The following is a 16,177-nucleotide window of genomic DNA, read 5'->3' on the forward strand; positions in this document are numbered from 1 at the left end:
ATTGAAAGGTCAATCAACTATGAAGCAAGAAGATAGAAACATTTGAAGGGATATGGGCCAGGGCAGGCCAATGGGACTAGTTTAGCTGGCATGGGCGAGTTGGGCCAAAGGGCCTGTTCCCATGCTGAACAGCTCCATGACTAATAAGAGATGAAAGGAAATACGGGATAGGGTTGTCTTGGAAATAATGCTAATCGGGAAACTGAGCTGACTCATCGAATTGTTCATTATATGAATAGTATGCAGGTTCTGTGATGGTTATTTATCACATTGTCTTACAAATGCTTAGAAGGTTACGAATTCAAAGATAACAATTTTGAAAGTTTAAAAAATTCATATCAAAAAGTTGTTGGAATTAGCAAAGAATGGAATAGTTTATTTTATTAATTTGTCAATCACGTAATCATTGAAATAGAATATGGAATAGAATACAGAATATAGAATATATTCAAGGGTGTCGGGGGTTATGGGGAGAATAATAATAATAATAAATTTTATTTATGGGCGCCTTTCAAGAGTCTCAAGGACACCTTACAAACATTTAGCAAGTAGAGGAAAAACATGTAAGGGGAATGAAATAAATAGTAGAGACATGACTAGTACACAAATTAAAGACAGAATTCAATTCAAAACTAAATATGAGGCAATTCAAGCACAGATGAAAAGGGAGTGGGACGTGGGGCTAAGGATAGGCAGAGGTGAAGAGATGGGTCTTGAGACGGGACTGGAAGATGGTGAGGGACACGGAATTGCGGATCAGTTGGGGGAGGGAGTTCCAGAGCCTGGGAGCTGCCCTGGAGAAGGCTCTGTCCCCAAAACTGCGGAAGTTGGACTTGTGGATGGAGAGGAGACCGGCTGATGTGGATCTGAGGGATCGTGAGGGTTGGTACGGGGAGAGGAGGTCAGTGAGATATGGGGGGGCCAGATGGTGGAGGGCTTTGTAGGTGAGGACCAGGATTTTGTAGGTGATCTGGTGGGAGATGGGAAGCCAGTGAAGTTGTTTGAGGACTGGAGTGATGTGATGCCAGGATTTGGTGTGGGTGATGAGTCGGGCGGCTGCGTTCTGGACCAGTTGGAGTCGGTTGATGTAGGTGGAGCTGATGCCAAGGAGAAGTGAGTTGCAATAGTCCAGTCGGGAGGAGATGAAGGCATGGATGAGTCTTTCAGCAGCGGGAGGTGTGAGAGAGGGTCTGATTTTGGCGATGTTGCGGAGGTGAAAGAAGGAGGTTTTAATGACATGGCGGATGTGAAGCTCAAGGGAGAGGGTGGAATCAAAGATCACGCCAAGGTTGCGGGCCTTGGGAGATGGGGAGACAGTGGTGCCGTCGATGGTGAGAGTGGGGTTATTGATTTTGCTGAGTGTGGAGAAGGTAGGAGAACAGGGTTAGGAGGGAGAGATAGGTCAGCCATGATTGAATGACGGAGTAGACTTGATGGGCCGAATGGCCTAATGCTGTTCCTATCGCTAATGATCTTATGTGTAAGAAGGAACTGCAGGTGCTGGTTTAAACCGAAGAGAGACACAAAATGCTGGGGTAACTCAGCGGGTGAGGCAGCATCTCGGGAGAGAAGAAATGGGTGGCGTTTCGGGTCGAGACCCTTCATGAAACCCTTCATATGATCATCTACTCCATCTCTAAATATGTAAAAGGTGCACACATATAGATGAACGCATACCCAAGTACTAGCTGAACGGCCTCATTCTGCTCTTATTACTTATGACCTTATATTAAATACAGAAGAGAATATATAAAATATATAATAGAGAATATCGATAATATTGAAGAGAATATAGATAATATATAGTTCGAACATGTAAAACAAAAAAAATTAAAAATAAAGCAAAATAACAATAAAATGAAATCATATACAGGTGCACAACCTTTTGTCCGGAGTTCCGGAAACCGAAAAACTCCGAAAACCGGACATTTTTCCAGGATGTCGTCTGCACACCAAAGCTCGCGTTTGGTGCCAAACTTGACCCGAAACGACCCACGGTCAACCCAGGTCTGTATTACTGTAGCGGCTGCCTCCTCCCTGGAGACCGGGGAGACACTTAAACATCTGTAAATCATTGCTTAAATGTTAGTCAGTTATTTGGGAGGGCTTTTATGTGAAGGGGGAGGGGGGGTGAGGGGGTGAAGGGGTAAACTTTAATTCTTAGTCCCCTACCTGGTCGGAGAGGCGGGGAGCGGTCAATGCTTTACCGGGTCGCCGTGCAGTAAGCTCCGCAGCGCTGGGGCTGCGGGCGTCCGGCCGCGGGCGGCGCCGGTTGTAGCTCCGACCCCGGCAACTCTACCCCTGGCTGCGAGGCGCTCCAAATCCACCGCTGCCCACGGCCGGACGCCCGCAGCCCCAGCTCCGCGAATGTTGGGAGTCGGCGGTGTCGCAGCGCTGGGATACCAGCGGGGAGTTGGCAATGCCTTACCGGGTCGCCGTGCGGTAAGCTCCGGAGCGCTGTGGCCGCCGACTCCCAACATTCGCGGAGCAGGGACTGCGGGCGTCCGGCCGCGGGCGGCGCTGGATTTGGAGCGCCTCGCAGCCAGGGGTAGAGTTGCCGGGGTCGGAGCTCCAACCGGCGCAGCCCGCGGCCGGACGGAGCCCTCAGCTCCGCGATGTTGGGAGTCGCCGACCAGGTAGGGGACTAAGAATTAAAGTTTACCCCTTCACCCCACCACCACCACCACATAAAATCCCTCCAAACTAACTGACTAACATTTATGCAATGATTTACAATGATTCCCCGGTCTCCGGGGAGGAGGCAGCCGCTCCAGATTTTTCAAGCCGCCCGCGCTACCTACCTAATCTACGCTAAAAATCTTCCATTCGGAAATCCGAAAATGTCCGAAATCTGACAAGTGTCTGGTCCCAAGGCTTTCGGATAAAAGGTTGTGCACCTGTACTGATTAAAACTCTGATCTTGTTTGTGTGTATATTTGTGTGTATATGCGAGTGTCTTTACATCTTCGCAAATACTACGCAGTAACGATAATATTTTTACATATTCTGATTCACATTTTTCCCCTCTCGGCAGAGAATACCTTCACTGAACATTTTATGCTTTATTTCTCGACTTATTACTGATTAAAGTTTACAAACATCAAAAGACTTTTAATTTAGAACGACCAGCTTTCACTGATGACGTCGCAATGGCTCGGCTAGCTGTGATCAGCTTCACTGAAGATTTCATCCTATATTTCACAAGTTATTCGCGATTAAAGCTTTAAAAATGTCAACTTTTTACTGTTAAAATCATTCCTGCCAGCTTCCAACACACTTCGACACAATGTTGTGACACAGGAACACTCTGAACTTTTCACCTCACGGGAGGGGGAGGGCGAATTGCTGTTGCAACACGCAGGGCAAGTGCCATTGGAATTTTTTTTTTTAAAGAGCACTGCTGCGGGAGGCAGGGGAGTGATGGAATCGTACGTTCGGGAACGGCTTGAGCTGGATGACCACGCCTCCCGTGGGGGCTACGTGTTGGGACCGGATGCATCGGGGGAGTCTGCACTTGGTCTAGTGACCAATAAACCTCCACACAACTCAGTAAATAACTTCTCATCAACATCACAAATGAAATCTTACATGTTCAAAAAGGAGTGGGAGAAAGTATACTCTTATTCCAACCCCTTCTCCGCTACATGTCAATTTATTTATTTATCATTTATTTATTTAATTAAGTGTGAAACAGCATACAAAAAACAAAAAAAGAATATTTATAGTGTCATAAACAATATCCATAAATAAATGAAATTGTATGTATTAATCCGCGTATTAATTATGTATTAATTAATGTATTCATTAATCGTATTAATTCACAAACTTATAAGACTATATGAGAAATGTGGAGAAATTAGAATATAGAAAGATTACAGAAGAGAATATGGAATAGAATGGCAGAATATCGAAGGCTGACTTCTATGACAGCTCCAGAATTTTTTTGAGGTGCAATCAATTTAATCCCACACTCTGCGTGGTACATCAAAGCATGTTAGGCTTAGGATTAGTTAACGATGTCCCAACCAACAGTTAACAATGGACAAGGTGCATAATAACCGTGGGAGAAGGCCAGAAACAGAAGAGAAATAACCATTGCAAAAAAAAATATATTTGTCCTACCTCTGTATTGAAGCTGATTAAAAGTCTTATTGGTATCTAAACAATAGAAATCTAATGAACCATTCAGTCTGGCTGCAACAATTCTGTAAGAGAAAGTAGAGTTACTTTACTAAGCGCCGATTGTTTTGTGTACAGATATACAATAATTTCCGCGCTCCGTTTTGGTCCCAACATGTTTGCAAGCTGGCCAAAACAGTTTTGTGGTAAATTTCACCACTGCTACTCCGCAGGCCACTATCAGATGGGACAACCGCGGCTGATTTAACACCACTGACATGTCTTGAAATCTGCAAAGAATATGAAACAGTACAAGCATTTAGACACGGGTGGCATGGTGGTAGAGTTGCTGCCTTGCAACGCTCCCGACCACGGGTGCTGTCTGTACGTAGTTTGTACGAGAGAAAAAAGTTCAGTGTGTGTATATGTACGCAAACTCACAAGCACACACACATAAATATATTATATACATATATATATATGATTGTAGTGCAATAATAACAATAATAATAATAATAATAATAATAATAGTAATAGTCTATTGTAGTTCAGAGCTTATTTGGAGGTCGTTGTGTTTAATAGCCTGATGGCTGTGGGGAAGAAGCTGTTCCTGAACCTGGACGTTACAGTTTTCAGGCTCCTGTACCTTCTTCCTGACGGCAGTGGTGAAATGAGTGTGTGGCTCTGATGATGCCGGCAGCCTTTTTGAGGCAGCGACTGCGATAGATCCCTTCAATGGTGGGGAGGTCAGAGCCGGTGGTAGACAAAAATGCTGGAGAAACTCAGCGGGTGCAGCAGCATCTATGGAGCGAAGGAAATAGGCAACGTTTCAGGCCAAAACCCTTCTTCAGCCGGTGATGGACTGGGCAGTGGTCACAACGTTCTGCATTCTTTTCCGCTCCTGGACATTCAAGTTGCCGAACCAGGCCACGATGTAGCCAGTCAGCATGCTCTCTACTGTCCACCTATGCACAAGAGAATCCTCTTTGACATACCGAATCTCCTTAATCTTTTCAGGAAGTAGAGGTGCTGATGTGCTTTCTTTATAATTGCATTGGTGTGCTGGGTCCAGGAAAGATCGTCGGAAATATGCACGCCCAGGAATTTGAAGTTTTTGACTCTCTCCACCATCATCCTATTGATATAAACAGGATTGTGGATCCTCACACTTCCTCATCTAAAATCCACAATCAGTTCATTGGTTTTACTGATATTGAGAGCCAGGTTGTTGTGCTGGCACCATTTGGTCAATCAGTCGATCTCACTTCTATACTCTGACTCATCGCCATCTGTAATTTGTCCCACAACAGTGGTGTCGGCGGCAAACTTGACGATGGATTTCGCACTATGTCTGGCTACACAGTCATGAGTATACAGTGAGTACAGCAGGGGGCTGAGCACGCCGCCTTGAGGTGTTCCCGTGCTGATTGTTAATGGGGGTGAAGTATTTCTCCAATTCGAACAGGCTGTGGACTGTGGATGAGGAAGTCGAGGATCCAATTGCAGAGGGATGCGCCGAGACCCGGTTCCGTGGTAACCAGCTTGGAGGGGATGATGGTATTGAATGCCGGCTTTTTTTCTCCAAGTTCATCAGTTTCCCCCCCACACTGCAAATAGGTACAGGTTTGTAGGTTTGTATGTTTTATTATAAGTGTAAATTGTCCCTTGTGTGTAGGGTTGTGTTGTGCGGGGATCGCGGTTGTGCGGGGATCGCTGGTCAATGCGGACTTGGTGGGCCGAAGGGCCTGTTGCCGAGCTGTGTCTCTAAAACTAAAAACGAAACAATAAAATAAAAAATAACTGTCTCACCAATTATTACACAAGATAGCAACAGTTAGTTTGCAAATGAAGGACTAGTCTGAAGTTTAGTTTAGTTTAGTTTAGAGATACAGCCTGGAAACAGGGCCTTCAGCCCACTGAATCAGAACCGACCAGCGATCACCCCATACACTGGTTCTATCCAACACTCTAGGGACAATTTTCAGAAGCCAATTAACCTGCAAGCCCTTGGAATGTGGGAGGAAACCAGAGCACTCGGAGAAAACCTACGCGGTCACAGGGAGAACATACAAACTCCGTAGTCAGGATCGAACCTGGGTCTCTGGCGCTGTGAGGCAGCAACTCTACTGCTGGGCCACCGTGCCGCACTGTTTCATCGGAAAGGGTCCTGACCCAAAACGTCACCTACCCATGTTCTCCAGAGATGTTGCCGGACCCAGTGAATTACTTCAGCACTCTGTGTCTTGTTTTGTAAACCAGCATCTGCAGTTCCTTGTTCCTACTAGACATAATGTTCGCTGCAAAATGTTTCTAAATAACTATCAAGGTGTTAAACTATCAACATGTCATTTTTTCAAACTCCTAAACTCGCCAATTAGGTTGCTGCAGTGGGACACTCCCTTAACTCAGCGGGTCAGGCAGCATCTGTGGAGAACATGGATAGGTGACGTTTCACAGAGTGCTGGAGTAACTCAGCGGGTCAGGCAGCATCTGTGGAGAACATGGATAGGTGACGTTTCACAGAGTGCTGGAGTAACTCAGCGGGTCAGGCAGCATCTGTGGAGAACATGGATAGGTGACATTTCACAGAGTGCTGGAGTAACTCAGCGGGTCAGGCAGCATCTGTGGAGAACATGGATAGGTGACATTTCACAGAGTGCTGGAGTAACTCAGCGGGTCAGGCAGCATCTGTGGAGAACATGGATAGGTGACGTTTCACAGAGTGCTGGAGTAACTCAGCGGGTCAGGCAGCATCTGTGGAGAACATGGATAGGTGACGTTTCACAGAGTGCTGGAGTAACTCAGCGGGTCAGGCAGCATCTGTGGAGAACATGGATAGGTGACGTTTCACAGAGTGCTGGAGTAACTCAGCGGGTCAGGCAGCATCTGTGGAGAACATGGACAGGTGACGTTTCACAGAGTGCTGGAGTAACTCAGCGGGTCAGGCAGCATCTGTGGGGAACATGGACAGGTGACGTTTCACAGAGTGCTGGAGTAACTCAGCGGGTCAGGCAGCATCTGTGGGGAACATGGATAGGTGACGTTTCAGGTAGAGACCTTTCTTCGGACTCTCTCCACACCTATCCGTGTGTTGTGTAAGGATGAGGGGGTGGACCATTCCATGCACACAAGTCGCTACCTGTTTGTGATGAAAGCCAGTGCAGTTATCCCTGACGAGCCCTCCTCGTCGCTGCAGCGAAGCAATCCATCTGTAGCGTTCCACACCTGAAATAAGGCGGACAAAGGGTTAAATATTAAAACATCAGTTATACAGTAGATCTGGATTTAATTTTAAATTTAGTTTTGAGATACAGTGTGGAAATAGGACCCTTTTGCCAACCAGTTTGCGCCGACCAGCGTTCCCCGTACACTAGCACCATCTTACAACACTGGGGACAATTTACAATTAGCCTACAAATCTGGTAGACAAAAATGCTGGAGAAACTCAGCGGGTGAGGCAGCATCTATGGAGCAAAGGGAATAGGCAATGTTTCGGGCCAAAACCCTGAAGAAGGGTTTGTCTACCTTTGATTTTCCAGCATCTGCAGTTCCATCTTAAATACTTAGCCTACAAACCTGTACGTCTTTGGAGTGTGGGAGGAAACTGGAGCACCCGGAGAAAACCCAGGCAGGTCACGGGGAGAACGTGCAAACTCCGTGCAGAGAGCACCTGGGTCTCTGGAGCTGCAGGGCAACAACTCTACCGCTGTGCCACCGTGCCACACCACAAATACGTAAATGTCGCACAGTACAGGAAGAGGCCCATCGGCCCATCGGCCCACAATGACGCCAAGTTAAACTAATCTCCTCTGCCTGCACGTGATCCACGTTCCTCCATTCCCTGCATAGCCGCCCGCGTGCCTTAGTGAAAAATTCTTAAACCACACTCTTCCTCCGCCCTCTTCCATGTATAATAATGGTTCGGACGAGAGGATTGAAGGCTTTGTGGCCAAGTTTGCGGATGATACAAAAATAGTTGGAAGGGCAGGCAGTGTAGAGAAAGCAGGGACTCTGCAGAAGGACTTGGACAGGCTGGGAGAGTGGGCAGAGAAGTGGCAGATGGAATACAGCGTAGTAAAGTGTGGAGTCACGCATTTTGGTAATAAGAATAAAAGTGGCGATTATTTTCTAAATGGAGTATGAATCCTTTAATCAGGGGAGCAAAGGGCCTTGGGAGAGCTGCTGCAGGATTCCCAAAAAGTTAATCAGCAAGTCGAATTGGTAGTCAAGAAAGCAAACTCAATGCTAGCATTTATTTCAAGAGGGCTTGTATACAAAAACAGGGATGTAATGCTGAGGCTCTACAGTGCCCTCCAGAATATTCAGGACAAAGACCCATCATTTATTTATTTGCCTCTGTACTCCACAATTTGAGATTTGCAATAGAAAAAAAATCACATGTGGTTAAAGTGCACATTGTCAGATTTTAATAAAGGCCATTTTTATACATTTTGGTTTCACCATGTCGAAATTACAGCTGTAAAAGCTGAGCCTTTGACATTGCCAGCCTGGTGCAGGCTGTGTACTCTTTATCTGTGTGCCTTCACACTTCTCCCTCCTTTTTTTTTTTATGTGTTCAGAACCACATCAACATCAATGATTTGGATGAGAACATACGGGACAAGATGAGCAAGTTTGCTGATAATACAAAAGTGAGTGGTTTTGCAGATAGTGAAGATGGTTGTGAAAGATTGCAGCAGGATGTGGATCGATTGGCCAGGTGGGCGGAGGAATGGTTGATGGAATTTAATACAGAGAAGTGTGAGGTGTTGCATTTTGGGAAGTCGAACAAGGGCAGGACCTACACAGTGAATGGTCGGCCTCTGGGTAGTGTTGTAGAGCAGAGGGATCTAGGAGTACAGGTGCATGGTTCCTTGAAGGGCGAGTCGCAGGTAGATCGGGTGGTCAAAATTTGGCCTTCAACAGCCAGAGTATTGAGTATAGAAGTTGGGAGGTCATGTTGCAGTTGTATAAGACATCGGTGAGGTCCAATTTAAAATATTGGGTTAAATTCTGGGCACCATGTTCAGGAAAGATATTGTTAAGCTGGAAAGGGTAGAGAATTTTTTACGAGGATGTTGCCAGGACTAGAGGGTGTGAGCTATAGGGAGAGGTTGAGTAGGCTGGGACTCTATTCCATGGAGCCCAGGAGGATGAGGGGTGATCTTATAGAGGTGTATAAAATCATGAGAGGAATAGATCGCGTTGATCGGTACAGTCTCTTGCTCAAAGAAGGCGAATCGAGGACCAGAGGACACAGGTTCAAGGTGAAGGGGAAAAGATTTAATGGGAATCTGAGGGGTAACTTTTTCACACACAGGGTGGTGGATGTATGGAACAAGCTGCCAGAGGAGGTAGTTGAGGCTGGGACTATCCCAACGTTTAAGGAACAGTTAAGGGCCTGTTCCAAGTGGGACAGGCCCTTTAGACAGGTATTGGATAGGACAGGTTTGGAGGGATATGGATCAAATGCTGGCAGGTGGGACTCGAGTAGCTGGGACATTGTTGGCCGGTGTGGGCAAGTTGAGCCGAAGGGCCTGTTTCCACACTGTATCACTCTGTGACTCTATATAGGAAACTGTTCCATCCGTAAAGGGGCAAGGTTTAAATGAGATGCGCGCGGCAGGCAAAATAAAAACTTTTCACTGTACCTCGGTGCACGTGACAATAACGACACTGAACCTTAATCCTAATTTCCAAAAGTAATGAAGTGTCCATTTGAAGTCGGGAGGAGCGACATAGTTACCTGGAGCCTGCCGTCACTCCGTCCGGTCACGATGAGGTTGCCCTGTATGCCCAGACTCCACACAGAGCTTTCACCGTCCCCACCGCCCACGGGCAGGGCAGAGGCCATCTCGTACACGGCCAAGGGCTCATCACCGAGACTTCTCCTGCGGTGGTTGCAGCCGACGTCCCAGCCCTGTGACTTCAGGCTCACTGACGTTTGGGACTTGACGGGCGCTGGGCGGGACGGGAAACCCCGCAGGTTTTGCGCGTTGAGCATCATATGGTCCTCGTACGCCTTGTCGTACGCCCGGCCAAAGTCGTAGCCTGTCTCTTGCGAACACTCGGAGATAATTCTCTGCCTGGGAGCCGTGTGGTCTTCTTTCATCTGCTCGGCAAAGTTGGTGTCTATAAAGCTGGATAGGTCAGGCTGGTCAGTGAAGAGAAGGGGCTGCGGAGAGGTTAGCTGCCTCTGGAAGTTGTATCCATTCTCATACACATCATCCTCTCCGTTTTCAGGATCCGATATGTATTCCCGGCTCTGCTGCCGCTCGAGGAGAACACCGCTCTCTCTCCATTGCCTGAAAACAAACCAAGGAAGTGATCATTGACTTGAAAGCATTTGCAGTTCAGTTTGGCTTATTGTCACGCCTGCGGCCTATAACAGCCTGACACTGCGGTCTCCGGTAGGAAAGTGCCGAGTCAGGAACGCCAAGTCAATATCATTCCGTATACTTTGACAGACAACAGACTACAGACAATAAGTGCAGGAGTGGGCCATTCGGCCCTTCGAGCCAGCACCGCCATTCAATGTGATCATGGCTGATAATCCCCAATCAGTACCCCGTTCCTGCCTTCTCCCCATATCCCCTGACTCCGCTATCTTTAAGAGCCCTATGTAGCTCTCTCTTGAAAATATCCAGAGAACCGGCCTCTGAGGCAGATAATTCCACAGACTCACAACTCTCTGTGTGAAAAAGTGTTTCCTTGTCTCCGCTCTAAATGGCTTACCCTTATTCTTAAATCAGGTAAAATGCCTTGTTAAATTCCCTTCCAATAGGGATGACACCACAGTGGGGAAGTTTGTTTGATTAAATCTAACAGCCAGATTATATTATCCTGTACCCAGCTCATCTGCTGGAATGTACCAAGTGTAATTCGTCTTAAGCACGAGGGGATTCAAAAGCAAACTTGAGACTCGACACCAGAAATATAACGAGCCGAACTGAGTGAGTGAATCGTTTACCTGGAGTTTGATATCACAGTGAGACAATCACCGGTCTGTGCATCCCACACTCTGATCTGCCCAGACAGGCAGGAGCTGACCAACAACATTCCATCACTTGCCAAGCATTCAATATCCTAGAGGAGAAAAATACATTTCAGAACAAAACATAATATTAGAATGTAAGGTAGACAAAAAATGCTTGAGAAACTCAGTGGGTGAGGCAGCGTCTATGGAGCGAAGGAAATAGGCAACGTTTCAGGTGGTCCTTGCTTTCTCCCTCCTTCCCCTCTCCTACTGTCTCCGCCTCTTCCTTTCTTCTTCCTGCCCGTGCCTGCCTACTCCCTCTATCCCTTGATTCCACTAGACCCAAAAGCTCTATTTAACTCTCTCTTAAATCCATCCAGTGACTTGGCCTCCACTGCCCTCTGTGGCAGGGAATTCCACAAATTCACAACTCTCTGGGTGAAAAAGTTTTTTCTCACCTCAGTCTTAAATGGCCTCCCCTTTATTCTAAGACTGTGGCCCCTAGTTCTGGACTCACCCAACATTGGGGACATTTTTCCTGCATCTAGCTTGCCCAGTCCTTTTATAATTTTATATGTTTCTATAAGATCCCCCTCATCCTTCTAAACTCCAGTGAATACAAGCCTAGTCTTTTCAATCTTTCCTCATATGGCAGTCCCGCCATTCCAGGGATCAATCTCGTGAACCTACGCTGCGTAGCCTCAATCACTAGGATGTGCTTCCTCAAATTAGGAGACCAAAACTGTACACATCAGTCTGAAGAAGGAACTCGACCCAAAAAGTTGCCTATTCCTTCGCTTCATAGATGCTGCCTCACCCGCTGAGTTTCTCCAGCATTTTTGTCTACCTTCGATTTTTCCAGCATCTGCAGTTCTGTCTTTAAAAAAATCTTTGACATAAACAAATGTGGCTTTGGGGGCAGCAAAGTGGACAGCGGTAGAGTTGCTGCCTCACAGTGCCAGAGACCCGGGTTTGATCAATGACTATGGGTGCTGTCCGTACGGAGTTTGTACGTTCTCCCCGTGACCTGCGTGGGTTTTCTCCAGGATCTATGGTTTCCTCACACTCTCCAAAGACGTGCGGGTCTGTAGGTGAATTGGCTTAGTATAAATGTAAATTGTCCCTAGTGTGTGCAGGATGGTGTTAGTGTGTGGGGATCGCTGGTCAGTGTGGACCCGGTAGGCTGAAGGGCCTATTTCCGCGCTGTATCTCTAAACTAAATTACACCAGAAGGGGCTCGACCCGAAACGTCACCTATTCCTTCCCTCCAGAGATGCTGCCTCACCCGCTGAGTTTCTCCAGCATTTTTGTCTACCTTCGATTTTTTCAGCATCTGCAGTTCCTTCTTAAACCTATTGAATGGCGGTGCTGGTTGGAGGGGCCGAATGGCCTCCTCCAGCACCTATTTTTCTATTGCCAAATATCCCAAAGATGTGCGGGTTTGTAGGTTAATTGGCCTCTGTGATTTATCCTTAGTGTGTAGGGAGTGGATGAAAAAGTGTGTTAACTTAGAACAAGTGTGAATGGGTGCACTATTTTTTTTGCACTATATTTTTTGCGCTATTATTGTTTGTTTTATGAGTATATACATAAATAAACATTTTGTTTTGTTTATTATATTGTTTGCAGAGTACTGTTGACATATTCTGTTGTGCGGCTGTAAGTAAGAATTTCATTGTTCTAGACACAAAATGCTGGAGTAACTCAGTGAACCAGGTGAAAGATATAGACTCTCAGTCTGAAGAAGGGTCTCGACCCGAAACATCTCCCATTCCTTCTCTCCAGAGATGCTGCCTGTCCCGCTGATTGATTCCAGCGTTTTGTGTCTAACTCTATTACATAAAGTCTGATCTTGACCGCTTTTGGTTCGCTGTGCTGCAATTTCCGAGAGAACGCCGCCACCTACGGCCGTCATTTTTGGCCAGCTCGCTCAGAGCCCCCCTTCCGGGACCAGAGGATTTTTGCCATCGATAAAAATATCAGAGAGATATTAATGTTTTTAAATAATTTGCCATTGTCTCTGCTGCCACTGCTGGAGGGAGGGGGAGGGCTATAAAACTAGGAAGCGATGTGCCTCACTCAGTCTCTGCAAGATGGAGGAAGCCAGAGGGTCAGGTCTCTCTGAGCTCTAAATAACACTGAACACATGTCTACTCAACTGTGAGTGCCCTTAATGTGGTTTGAAAATGAAAATATGTTTTGTTTGAAGTAAAAATGCACTGCAAATGGTTGTTTGGGTTGAAGTAAAAATACACTGCAAATGGTAGTTTGGGTTGAAGTAATTGGTGGAGAGGTGGAATATTGCGTCGGGGGACCAGCCCTCCCGTGTGAACATGGGACCCAACGGGTCCCACTTAGTCTAGTTTTGGATAGATTTTTGATTAGTACGGGTGTCAGGGGTTATGGGGAGAAGGCAGGAGAATGGGGTTAGGATGGAGAGGTAGGTCAGCCATGATTGAATGGCGGAGTAGACGGTGGACCGAATAGCCTAATTCTACTCCGAATACAGGTGCACTACCTTTTATCCGAAAGCCTTGGGACCAGACACTTGTCGGATTTCGGACATTTTCGGATTTCCGAATGGAAGATTTTTTTTATTTATTTTTTGTTTATTTTATTAGAAGTTAATACAGCACAAAACAGTACAGTGGCACCTAATTTTAGGTGCCAACTATGTAATACCGTAATCCATTCTATGTACAACCTCTAGTTTTATGTTATAAGAAAGAAGTAAGCAGGACAAGAAAAAGAAAACAATAGAAAGGGGAAAAAGTGGAAAAATAGATGGTAGAGAGTAGAAAAACGTGAAGTGTGTATATAAAAAATAAAAAAAGGAAGAAAGTGGAAAGTAGAAATAGAAGAGAAGGCCCCTTAAAAGAGAATTTTTCAAATCTGTATTCGGAGATGTAGCTCTATCCGCGTCATGAACTGAAATCAGCAATCCTTACTGCACCGCTGCATCACATGATTCCAAAAAGTCGATGAAAGGAGACCAACTCGTTAAGAATTGGTCATATTTATCTATTAGTCGGAGTCTCATTTCTTCAAGGCGTGCTATGTCCATCATATTCCTAATCCACATTTTAACAGTTGGTGTGGTTGTATTTTTCCAAAATTTAAGTATCAATTTCTTTCCAATTATTAACCCGTAATTTAAAAAAACATTTTGATCTTTATTTAAATTGGTATCTTCTCCTATTATTCCAAATATAATCCATTCCGTTTTGGGTTCTATTCTTGACTTGAAAATCTTTGTAAATATATCAAATATATCACTCCAAAATTTATTCAACTTTGTACATCCTACAAATGAGTGTGTTATATTAGCGTTTTGAAACAAACATTTATCTGGGAGGGACGTTTGGATAAAATTTATTCAACCTCGTTTTTGAATAATATAGTCTATGTAATAATTTGAATTGTATTAAATTATGTCTTGCATTAATAGAACAGTTATGTGTATTCATCAAATACTTTTCCCATCTATCCTTCGAGATCTTTATCATTAGCTCTTGTTCCCAATCTTCCCTTAATGCTTCTGTTGAGGGTGATTCTCTATTTAATATATTATTATAAAAGTATGATATTAATTTTTGTGAATCAGCCTTAATATTCATTGCTTCTTCTAAAGGATCTAAAAATATAGTTTGAAATCTATGTGTATATTTCTTCATAAAGTCACATACCTGTATATATTTAAAATATTGATTATCCTTCAATTTAAATGTTAATTTTAATTGTTGAAATGATAAGTTTGCCCACTTCATACATATCCCCTACTTTCCTAATCCCCAGTCTATCCCATTGTTGATATGTGTTGTCGATGAGAGAAGGTTTGAATGCGGGGTTGTTCAATAGTGGGATTAGTACTGATAAATTATTTAATTTCAAGGATACTTTTATTTGTTTCCAAATTCTTATTATATTGTGAATAATTGGGTTCTTCTTATATATTATACTATTCAATTTTATCTGTGAGAGCAGGATCGTTCCTATATCGTGCGGATAGCACTCCTCTTTCTCCATTCTTATCCACTCCAACTGCTGAGTGGAACTATCCAGCATATTATGTTCTTAATATGCACTGCCCAGTAGTAATATATAAAGTTAGGTAATGATAAACCCCCAACTTCTTTAGATTTGCACAAATGCTTTCGTTGAATTCTATGTGTTCTGTAGTCCCATATAAAATTAGTGATAGTGGAATCTAATTTTTTGAAAAAATATTTTGGAATATATATTGGGATCGCTTGAAACAAATATATTAATTGTGGTAAGAAAGTCATTTTTATAGCGTTAATTCTACCTATCAATGAGAGCGGAAGCGTTTTCCAAAATTTAATCGTATCATTCAGTTTATTTAATAGTGGTATAAAATTGGCACTAAATAATGATTTGTGTCTTCTCGTAATTTGAATACCCAGGTACTTGAATTTTTCTGTTGCAATTTTGAAGGGGAATTTTAGTAAGTGTCTCGAATCCTGTGGTTTTAAAGACATAATTTCGCTTTTATTCCAATTTATTCTATATCCTGAAAAAGAGCCGAATTCCTCAATTAGTGTTAATAAGGTGGGTATACTCGTTTGTGTATTAGTAATATATAAAAGGATATCATCAGCGTATAATGACATTTTATTCTTTGAGTCCTTGCTGTTATATCCGTGAATATTCAGGTGATTTCTAATCCTTTCGGCCAGCGGTTCTATCATAAGGGCAAATAGCAATGGAAGATTTTTAGCGTAGATTAGGAAGGTAGCGCGGGCGGCTTGAAAAGTCTGGAGCGGCTGCCTCCTCCCCGGAGACTGGGGAATCATTGTAATTCATTGCATAAATGTCAGTCAGTTAGTTTGGAGGGATTTTATGTGGTGGTGGTGGGGTGTGAAGGGGGAAACTTTAATTCTTAGTCCCCTACCTGGTCGGAGAGGCGGGGAGCAGGCAATGCCTTACCGGGTCGCCGTGCAGAACGGGGTCTATGGAGCGAAGGAAATAGGCAACCCAAGGGTTTCAGCCCGAAACGTTGCCTATTTCCTTCTCTCCATAGACGCTGCTGCACCCGCTGAGTTTCTCCAGCACTTTTGTCTA

At 44.6% G+C, this 16,177-nt stretch overlaps 1 protein-coding gene across 1 annotated transcript in view; it reads right to left on the bottom strand.

The window, feature by feature from the left end:
- scap (SREBF chaperone) overlaps positions 1 to 16,177 on the bottom strand; it is a 71,516-nt gene that overhangs the window by 13,142 nt on the left and 42,197 nt on the right. Inside the window, 4 exon segments of the mRNA XM_055666126.1 lie at positions 4,123 to 4,205; positions 7,259 to 7,344; positions 9,866 to 10,424; positions 11,090 to 11,205. Coding sequence (XP_055522101.1) covers positions 4,123 to 4,205; positions 7,259 to 7,344; positions 9,866 to 10,424; positions 11,090 to 11,205 — 844 coding nt within the window.

This window comes from Leucoraja erinacea, unplaced genomic scaffold, assembly GCF_028641065.1.
Source record: "Leucoraja erinacea ecotype New England unplaced genomic scaffold, Leri_hhj_1 Leri_195S, whole genome shotgun sequence".
In the NCBI taxonomy this organism is placed as follows: domain Eukaryota; kingdom Metazoa; phylum Chordata; class Chondrichthyes; order Rajiformes; family Rajidae; genus Leucoraja; species Leucoraja erinaceus.